Genomic DNA, 10709 nt, shown 5'->3' on the forward strand with positions numbered 1-10709 from the left:
ATTTTATTTTAGACAGAAGTTAAGAAGGATTCCATGAAAGATATTTAATACAATAACAGAAAGCAAAAGATAAAACAGACGAGTGACTGACTCCTCCCAATGTCAGTTTATGCAGGCTTTTCATTACTCAGAACAATCTACTTTATTAGAATGCACTGACAACCTTTGTTTTCAGCTAAATCTACACGCTGCCTTCAAACAACACATTTACTCTTTCTCAGAGGCATCTGGATTCCAAAGCTTGGGTTGAGGACACCAGAGTCCAAGGTCTAAAATTATCCAAAGGGCAGGTATAGTGGAGGTAGACACAAAGCAGATTTTCATTAACTGCTCTTGTCTGTGCACCTCAGCCCTCCAGTGGGGTGACAGTGTATTTTTCTGTTCAGGCTCAGGCTCATTTAGGTTTGTGTCTCTTCTAAGCAAAGCCTGCCAACTCACAAATTGTGCCAAACCTCAATATAGTTCTAGGAGGTACAGTGGTCTTTAGCCCTCTAAGAAATGAAGCCAACTAACTTTGCATGTATTACATCTCTTTGATTAGAATAATTGTCGTTGGCCTCACCAAGCATTGATTTGTAGTCTCAGAGGTGTAAAGTCAGGGACTAAAAGATAATTATACCCAACTCCCGTGTGAATAGTTACATTAAACGAAAGTAATGAATTAAATTACTAATGTGTTGAAGGAACATTAATATTATACAGCTATTCAGAGCTAGCTTAAAGCTAGCTTTCCACTCATGCAAAATAATATCTTAAACATTTACTCCATGGAATAACATGTCCATAAAACCAAGTGTCACTAAAAGCTAAAGCAGATTGTCAGCAGAAGTTAAATATGAAACATTCCACAACATTCATTTTTAGACCAGTTTTGAAATGTTAAGTTACCCCCTAAAAAAAGACTCCATAATTTCCTGATGATGCTCCTTTTTGACAGTGAAAATGCCTTACCTATCACTTCAAGTCTTCTGATCCTCTAGGTGGCCTTTAGGGGGAATCCTGCCCACCTTGCTGAGAGTCACTGCAGGTTTTTAAGTTTGTACTGCTACACCGCACAGCCTAAAGCTTAGTGCAAAGAATATGATGACAGATTCCTTAATCAGTTTATGATGAATCAATGTGTATTGGAATGGGACCACCAGAATACTTATTTTACCACCATGGTGAAAGAAGTTTTTTACTTTTTTAACTTGGGGCAAGATGGTGGTCAGTCATCTGCTGGCAGATAGGCGAACGGCTTCCATGAAGACACTTAAAAGTTCCTCCCCATATGTATAAGTGGGGAATTTGCAGGAGGAGGTGGAAATGGGCAGAGTCTTTGCAGCTGTACCTGTTGTGCCCGGTATTGGGCAGACACAGAGTGTCATTCATAAATCATGGGGTGGAACCAGGAGGCAAACTCTGACTCTGCTTCCTACTGTGCTCCTCGGGCAGTGTAATAACTCACTGCCCGATATGCAGAGTTTGTGGCAAAGCCACAATTCAGCCTATATGGCCTTGTTTTGACAGTATTTACTGTTCTACTTTGGTTTCCTACATTTTTATTTGCCATTAACTTCCACACAATCTTTCCACTACCTATCTCTCTTTTTTACATTTGATTCTGCACAGCTCTTGCTTCTCTCTCTCTTTTTTTTAATCCTGATGCCAGCAGTTCTACTCATTGACATCAGTTTCAGTTCAGAATTAGTGAACGGCCGGTCACCTTTAAAAACATTTCTATAATATAACACATCATTATGTGTCCCTGATTCACTGTCTCCTTTTTCCTTTCTGTTCACAATGGGAAGTCCTGTGTCCTCACACTTCCCAGGTAGAGTCTTTCTTGTATCATCTGATTCAGTCAAAAGGGAGTAGCAATGGCTGCCCGAAGAGGCTGCAGCATCTAAGGAACGAAAAAAAAAAAAAAAAATCTGGTGCAGTTTAGGAGGAACTGGCACAAAAAGGGGAGATAACAGATGGTCTGGGTAGGAGCTTCAGCCTGTAGGAAAGAAGAAAAGAGAAAGGGTCAGTTAAGGAGGTGGAGCTACAAATATTATTTTAACTTTTTTTTAAAGATTCAATTTTAACACCTTTGTAAATCATAGCTGTTTACTAGCACTAGCCATCTCCTTTATGGAAACAAAGCAGGTTTTTTTAGAAGAGGAAAGAGCCACTGAAAAGGGAACCCAGTTGTTATCCTTCTAAGCCCCTCAAAATATATTCTCAAGTGTTTACTCTTTGCTTGTAAAGCCTTGCAAAGTGAAATCTGTGCATGTTGGCCAGCTCATACCCAGCACCAGGCCTATTTTTAGAATAATTTTAGCTCACTATGGAAAACAGTTGAGTGCATTTTCATTAAGTCTTTTAGTTTCCATGGCAAATGGGGCAATTATTTCTGCTGAAACTGATGGCTTTTACTTACACTTTCAAAATGCTTTTCATATTATGCTGATATTATGGTCCAGAAACAAATGCACTAGAGGTCTATTGTTCACAGCAGGTTCTCAAACTGAAAGGTATACCAGGTCAATATGACCTTGCAGTTAGGTTCATGGAAACAGTGCATGACGTATTGACGTCAAATGACAGACATTCTTCTTAGCTTGAAACAAAGGCAAAGATCTTGATTATTAATCACTAAGAAAAGGAAAACCTGAAACAGGAAAGCTGGGGATTTAACTTTGATTTTTTGAGACCCAGTCCAGTGTCTTAACCACAAGGCCATATTCTCTAAAATAGTGAAACCATAATTATAACATAAAAAAAATCAATACATAAGGACCTATGAGTGCACAGGTACCGACTTCCCAAAGTGCTGTGTGGGGGGGTGCTTGACCCCCCAGCTCTGCCCCAGACCCCACTCCCACTCCACCCCTTTCCCAAAGACCCCACCCTTTCCCACCTCTTCCTGTGCCACTCCATCCCCACCCTGCCTATTCCTGCCCATTCCACCCCGCCTTTTCCTGTCCAGTTCTGCCCCCTCCCCCGAGTGTGCCATCTCCCCAAGTACCTATCCTGCCCCACCTCCTCCTGCCCCCACTCCACCCCCACCTCACCTTTTCCTGCCCCCGCTCCACTCACACCCCACTTCTTCCCACCCAGTTCTGCCACCTCCTCCGAATGTGCCACATCCCCCCATATAAAGCCATGAATAGTCCTTGACTAGAATAGCATTCTCCCACCAACTTTGCGGGGCACTGGGATGACCTGATCATTGCAAACGGACCTGTAGCCCCTTCTCCTGGCTTGGCTGACCCTACTGTTTGGGGATCCTTTCCCTGGCCTAAAGGGGCAAGCAACACCCCCATAATGGTCACTCCACCAGCAGACACCCCATGCAGCCCAAAGTAGACCTTAAACCATGTGGAAGAGTCATAGGTGAATTTCTCCCATGAAAGAACTCAAAACTGCATTTATGACTTATGATTTCTTTCTTTGTGCAGTGGATTTATTCTCCCATGGAACAATTAAGGAGGCTTCATGCCCTGAATGCCTCAAGAGACCTGGCAGTGGCTCGGTGCTTCCATCCTACTTCCTGGGTGATTCTAGCACCCTTGCTAGCATGTCTCCCTTTAGGGGAAAGTTATATGGAATGTAAAGGAAAATAAACAGGTTTCTAAAAGAAATTGTTCTAAAAACATGTAGAATTAAATAGACAATGAAATCTTTGCTGTACAATTCTGTTGGTTGGTTTAAAAATTCTACAGAACATTTATCATTCTTTACTAAATTATACAGGACTTTGCCATCAGGGTCCTGTAGGAGCCACATGAGCAGATATGTCTTATGGCTATGGTCTCCAAAACCCCACGCATGTGAGGGAATCAGCATAAGTTAGCATTAACTTAGCGATGGATATCTGCGGTGATGAAGGGAGAAACAATTTTTCAAATAGCACCATCCCACAGTCTTTCTGCCCTCTTCCCTTTGCCCCCCCCCAAAAACCCATGCCATATGGAAGGCCCTTCATTAATCTGAAACAAGTGGGCAGCATGCTGTGGAATGGGTTCTACTCCTTTCCTCACTCCACAAGACATATCTTCATACCTTCCACTTGGGCTTAATTGGGCCAAAAAATCATCACCTAGCTCTCAAAGACTCCATCACTTAAAAAATAACAAGTTTGAGTCTTCTTCCACTGAAGTCAATGGGATCAGGACCCATATATTTGTAAAGAAACTGAGTTTTGTAGACATTCTTTTTTTGGTTACTTCCATCAATGTTTCTGTACGGTGTATTTGATAGTATAACATGTTAGAAAATGCAAAGACCTATGTGCAGTAAGCAACCCTTTAACTGAACAGTAATGGTATTTAATGAGCCTTACAAGGGGCAGTGCAAATTATTTGAAATGGAGTTTAATATACCTCTATTTTGGTGCATGATTCACATAGTCATATGCCAGCCTTCAAAATTACAGTCAGACTCTGGGCCATTATTATAAGGAAGTTGTGGGAGATATTTTGAAATTTGATGTGTGTATTAGGAATAAAGATCCAGCTCTCCCATTTCTCCTTTTCTTCCTCCCACACACACTTATTCATTATCCAGCTTAGCTGCATTGTGTTGCAGTACAAAGTCCACCTTGCTATCGCTAGAATAAATTATGCTTATTGTCAGATAACATGGACCCTAGAATAAGGCAGATCCCCTGGCTGGCACTGCATTTTTACAATATATAAACATCTGTCCAGCAAAGATCCACCACAAGCAGAAAGCTGCAGCAAACTTATGATGATTGGGGTCAGTTTCTATAACATAAATACAAATATTCTCTAATGCCTCCATTTCACGATTCATCATTCATGATTTAAATAATCTACATCAATCACAATGAAGAAACATAGGTGTAGGATGGAAGTATATTTTGGTCTAAAATGGCAGACGACATTCCTAATTAATGCCAGCTGAAAAGTATAATCAAGACTAGAGGCATTTTGTCTTTCAGACTCTTTCTATTTTTATTTCTCTGTCTCTCTCGTTGTTGACAGGCAATAGAGGCAGAAAAGACATTTTAAACAAATTTGGTTTTATCTGAACTTCTGATATACAGATTTACTACTTTTATTGTTTTAGATTATTTTTTATTTCATTTTATGTTACATAGAAAGGACTAAGGGTATGTCTACACTACGGGATTAATCCGAATTTATATAATTCGGATTTGAAAAACAGGTTGTATAAAGTCGAAATGTATGCGGCCACACTAAGCACATTAATTCGGTGGTGTGCGTCCAAGTACCGGGGCTAGCGTCGATTTCTGCACCGTTGCACTGTGGGTAGCTATCCCATAGCTATCCCATAGTTCCCGCAGTCTCCCGCGCCCATTGGGATTGTGGGTTAAGATCCCAGTGCCTGATGGGACAAAAAACATTGTCGCAGGTGGTTCTGGGTACAGCCTCACCTCCTCCCTCCCTCCTCCCTCCCTGCATGAAAGCAACGGACAGCAGACAACCATTTTCGCGCCTTTTTTCCTGGGTGAGTGAACACTGCAGACTCCATACCACGGCAAGCATGGAGCCCGCTGAGCTCAAGACAGCAGTCATGAACATTGTAAACACCTCGCGCGTTCTCGTGGAGTTTATGCTCAGCCAGGACCAGAAAAACGAGGCGAGGAGGCAGCGGCGGCGGCAACGCAGCGACAAGCATGATGAGGACATTGACATGGACATGGACACGGACACGGATACAGAATTCTGTGAAACCACGGGCCCCGGTGCTTTGGAGATCATGTTGTTAATGGGGCAGATTCTATCCATGGAACGCCGATTCTGGGCAAGGGAAACAAGCACAGATTGGTGGGACCGCATAGTGTTGCAGGTCTGGGACGATTCCCAGTGGCTGCGGAACTTTCGCATGCGTAAGGGCACTTTCATGGAACTTTGTGACTTGCTGTCCCCTGCCCTGAAACGCCAGAATACCAAGATGAGAGCAGCCCTCACAGTTGAGAAGCGCGTGGCGATAGCCCTGTGGAAGCTTGCAACGCCAGACAGCTACCGGTCAGTCGGGAATCAATTTGGAGTGGGCAAATCTACGGTGGGGGCTGCTGTGATGCAAGTAGCCAAAGCAATCACTCAGGTGCTGCTACGACAGTTAGTGACTCTGGGAAATGTGCAGGCTATAGTGGATGGTTTTGCTGCAATGGGATTCCCTAACTGTGGTGGGGTGATAGACGGAACCCATATCCCTATCTTGGCACCGGAGCACCAAGCCACCGAGTACATAAACCGCAAGGGGTACTTTTCAATGGTGCTGCAAGCACTTGTGGATCACAAGGGACGTTTCACTAACATCAACGCAGGCTGGGCGGGAAGGGTTCATGACGCTCGCATTTTCAGGAACACTACTCTGTTTAAAGGGCTGCAGCAAGGGACTTACTTTCTGGACCAGAAAATAACCGTTGGGGATGTTGAAATGCCAATAGTTATTCTTGGGGACCCCGCCTACCCCTTAATGCCATGGCTCATGAAGCCGTACACAGGCAGCCTGGACAGGAGTCAGGAGCTGTTTAACTACAGGCTAAGCAAGTGCAGAATGGTGGTAGAATGTGCATTTGGCCGTTTAAAAGGTCGCTGGCGATCATTATTGACTCGCTCTGACCTCAGCCAAAGAAATCTCCCCATTGTTATTTCTGCTTGCTGTGTGCTCCACAATCTCTGTGAAAGTAAGGGGGAGACCTTTATGGCGGGGTGGGAGGCTGAGGCAAATCGCCTGGCTGCTGATTACGCGCAGCCAGATACCAGGGCGATTAGAAGAGCACACCAGGAAGCGCTGTGCATCAGAGAAGCTTTAAAAACCAGTTTCATGACTGGCCAGGCTACAGTGTGAAATATCTGTTTGTTTCTCCTTCATGAAAACCCGCCCCCTTTATTGACTCATTTTCTGTAAGGAACCCACCCTCCCCCTTCCCCCATCTTTCTTTCAAACCAAATAAAGTCACTATCATTTAAAAATAATTTATTCTTTATTAATAGATTAGAAAAAGAGGGAGGGAACCCGGGTGGTATTTGGGAGGAGGATTGCTGGGAAGGAAAAAGCCACAAAGAAAAGGTTAAAAAAATGACAGCCTTTTGCTTGGGCTGTCTACTGGGGTGGAATGGGAAGGTGTACGGAGCCTCCCCCCCCCCGTGTTCTTACACGTCTGGGTGAGGAGGATACGGAACATGGGGAGGGGGGAGGGTGGAACAGGGGCTGAAGCGGCAGTCTGTTTTCCAGCAGCCGTTCCTGAAGCTCCACCAGACGCCGGAGCATGTCTGTTTGCTCACGCAGCAGCCCCAGCGTTGCATCCTGCCTCCTCTGGTCTTCCTGCCGCCACCTCTCATCTCGAGCGTCTCTCCTCTCCTCACGTTGGTCCCTCCTGTCCTCACGTTGGTCCCTCATGTCCTCACGTTGGTCCCTCATGTCCTCACGTTGGTCCCTCCTGTCCTCACGTTCACTGGCTTCTTTCCTATACTTTGAAACTGTTTCCTTCCACTCATTCAGATGAGCTCTGTCACTGCGGCTGGATTCCATAATTTCAGAAAACATCTCGTCTCGCGTTCTCTTCTTACGACGCCTTATCTGTGATAACCTTCGGGATGGAGGAGGGAGGCTTGAGGAATTTGCAGCTGCTGTAGGGAGGGGAAAAAAGAGAGAATTGTTTAAAAAGATACATTTTGCAGAACAATGCTTATACTCTTTCACGGTGACCAACACTATTCACATTACATAGCACATGTGATTTCTGTGCAAGGTCGCATTTTGCCTCTTAATGCTGAGTGCCTGTGGCTTTGCTGCTAGAGATCACAGGTCTGGGCAACAGAATTCGGCTTGCATGCGGCCATGGTAAGCCATTGTCTTACAGCTTCTGCGCCCTCCTTTCCCACATACCAAGCATAGCCTGTAGAGTGCTGCGGTTTTTCTGTTAACATTCAGCAGCAGCAGCAGAAAACAAACTAACCACCCCCCCTCTCGCCATGAATTCTCTGGGATGATCGCTGTACCCCTCCCCCCCACCGCGTGGCTGGTATCAGGGAAGATCCCTGCAGGCACCAAACTAACCACCCCCCCCCCCCGCCGCCGCCCTCCCGCCATGAATTCTCTGGGATGATCACGGTACCCCCCCCCACCGCGTGGCTGGTAACAGGGAAGATCCCTGCTAGCCAAACGCGAAAAACTCAGGGCCAATTTCCCATCTGCGCTTGGCTAACTGCAGGGAAGGATTTATTTTCCGCCACAGGCAAACAGCCCAGTAGGAACGGCCACCTCTGTCCCCTTAATTAAGTTCCCGTATTTCAACCAGGTTACCAGGAGTGATATCACTCTCCTGAGGATTACACAACAAGATAAAGAACGGATGTTGCTTGAATGCCAGCAAACACCGGGACCATACGCTGCCAGGCTTTGTCAGGCAATGATACCAGATTACTTGCTGCAAGCATGGCGTGGTCAAGTGTCCTACCATGGAGGAGGGAATAAGGATGCACTGCCCAGAAACCTTCTGGCAAGGCTTTCGGAGTACCTCCAGGAGAGCTTCATGGAGATGTCCCTGGAGGATTTCCGCTCCATCCCCAGACACGTTAACAGACTTTTCCAGTAGCTGAACTGACCGCGAATGCATCCCAAGTCCTCAGGGCAAAGTAATCATTAAAAACCGTTTGCTTTTACAACAAGTTTTATATTTTAAAAGGTAAACTCACCTGAGGTCCCTTCCATGGGGTCAGAGTCTTGGGTACTGGCTTGGGAGGCTTGGGAGGGTACTTCAGTCAGGGTGAGAAAAAGATCCTGGCTGTTGGGGAGAACGGAGTGCTGTGTGCTCTCTGCAAGCTCATCCTCATCCTCATCCTCCTCCTCTCCCCCATTGGCAGAATCCTCAGGCGTCGCTGATGAGACTATCCCCGACCCAGAATCCACGATCACAGGTGGGGTAGTGGTGGCAGCCCCCCCTAGAATTGCATGCAGCTCGGCGTAGAAGCGGCATGTCCGCGGCTCTGACCCGGAGCGACCGTTTGCCTCCTTTGTTTTTTGATACGCTTGTCTGAGCTCCTTGACTTTCACGCGGCACTGCTCAGAGTCCCTATTGTGGCCTCTCTCCATCATGCCCTTGGAGATTTTTTCAAAAGTTTTTGCATTTCGTCTTTTAGAACGAAGTTCTGCAAGCACTGAATCCTCTCCCCATACAGCGATCAGATCCAGTACCTCCCTCACGGTCCATGCTGGTGCTCTTTTTCGATTATCAGCCTGCATGGTTACCTGTGCTGATGAGCTATCTGTGGTCACCTGTGCTCTCCACGCTGGGCAAACAGGAAATGAAATTCAAATGTTCGCGGGGCTTTTCCTGTCTACCTGGCCAGTGCATCCGAGTTTAGATTGCTGTCCAGAGCGGTCACAATGATGCACTGTGGGATAGCTCCCGGAGGCCAATACCATCGAATTGCGGCCACGCTATCCCTAATTCGAAATGTTAAAATCGATTTTGGCGCTACTCCGCTCGTCGGGGTGGAGTACAGAAATCGATTTAAAGGGCCCTTTACATCGAAATAAATAGCGTCGTTGTGTGGACGGTTACAGGGTAAATTCGAATTAAAGCTGATAAATCCGAATTAAAGTCGTAATGTAGACCAGGCCTTAATCTTGCAACTATATAAAATCCCTTTTCAGGCAAATTCCCATTAAAAACTAGTGTGAAATTTTGCCTGAGTAAGGACTGAAATCCATATTCCACCCTCATTGGGAGCACTGCACACTGAACAATGGTAAAATGTGACCTGAGCAAAGACTGTAGGAATTGACCCAAACTATGTAAAGATAAAACGGAATATTATCATTCCATCTACTGAATAGCTACATGCCCCTCACACTCTCTGTAGAAGACAAATGCAATTCAGTCTCTGTGTTATTATAATAAGGTTACATTCTTGTCTCATTCATTGTGTTGAACATTTATTGTTGTGAATGGAAGTACTCTGTAGAGATGAAGAAAAAATATTGCCTTATGAGCCAAATTCTCCTTTCAGTAGCACCAGGTGCAACATCACTGAAGTCAATGGCGTTACACGAGGGTAACTGGAGAAGAGAATTTAGCCCAATAGATAGATAGATAGATAGATAGATCTTGTCTTAAATAGGTATTGTCAAACGTGACAGAACTATAGTTCTAAAATGTCTCTCTTATGAGAAAATCTAATGTGTAATGTCATTCATTAGAATGTAATAGGGCGTAAACCAAAAGGGTTTTATAGAAATTTAATTACTACACAAACTCAAAGCATTTAATAGAGAATGATGTCCTTTCCATAGTTTTGATTTTTTTTTTAAAACAATTATATATCAGGGATATAATTTCCTATTAACTTCTGTATGATGGCCCAAAAAGCCAATAGAAAATGTTCAACTTCACTGAAATTCTTCAGCCTTTTCTGTAAGGGACTCCAGACTGGCATCTGTTAGGAACCAAGATCACCAAACCTGCCTCTCTTCCGATTCCTTGCTCAAACTTAAAACATGAAAAAATGGCCAAAGACTGGAGTATGCACTGAGACTCACTTGTTGCTATCCCCCTGACCTCTTACTTTATGTATGTTTGAGGAGCCCAATATGTTCTGTAATATAACTAGTATAGACCCAACCTTACAGAAGTCGTTTTGCAGCCAAAACTCCCACTTCATTTTTAGCTTTGCCTGAGTGTGAAACAAGTGAAAACTGCAGTACTTGACTCCAAAAAGTTGAGGAGATTTTGTTCTTCATTT

At 44.7% G+C, this 10709-nt stretch overlaps 1 protein-coding gene across 1 annotated transcript; it reads right to left on the bottom strand.

Moving 5' to 3' along the window:
* Positions 1 to 6930: 6930 nt before the first annotated feature.
* On the bottom strand, positions 6931 to 9207 carry LOC128835219 (SRRM2 protein homolog rsr-2-like). Its single transcript, XM_054024980.1, has 2 exons — positions 8661 to 9207; positions 6931 to 7592 (listed from the first exon to the last, which is right to left on the bottom strand). Exons 1-2 carry the CDS (start codon positions 9205 to 9207, stop codon positions 7066 to 7068), a joined length of 1074 nt encoding a protein of 357 aa, XP_053880955.1. The 3' UTR covers positions 6931 to 7065.
* Positions 9208 to 10709: the final 1502 nt, after the last annotated feature.

This window comes from Malaclemys terrapin, chromosome 1, assembly GCF_027887155.1.
Source record: "Malaclemys terrapin pileata isolate rMalTer1 chromosome 1, rMalTer1.hap1, whole genome shotgun sequence".
In the NCBI taxonomy this organism is placed as follows: Eukaryota; Metazoa; Chordata; order Testudines; family Emydidae; genus Malaclemys; species Malaclemys terrapin.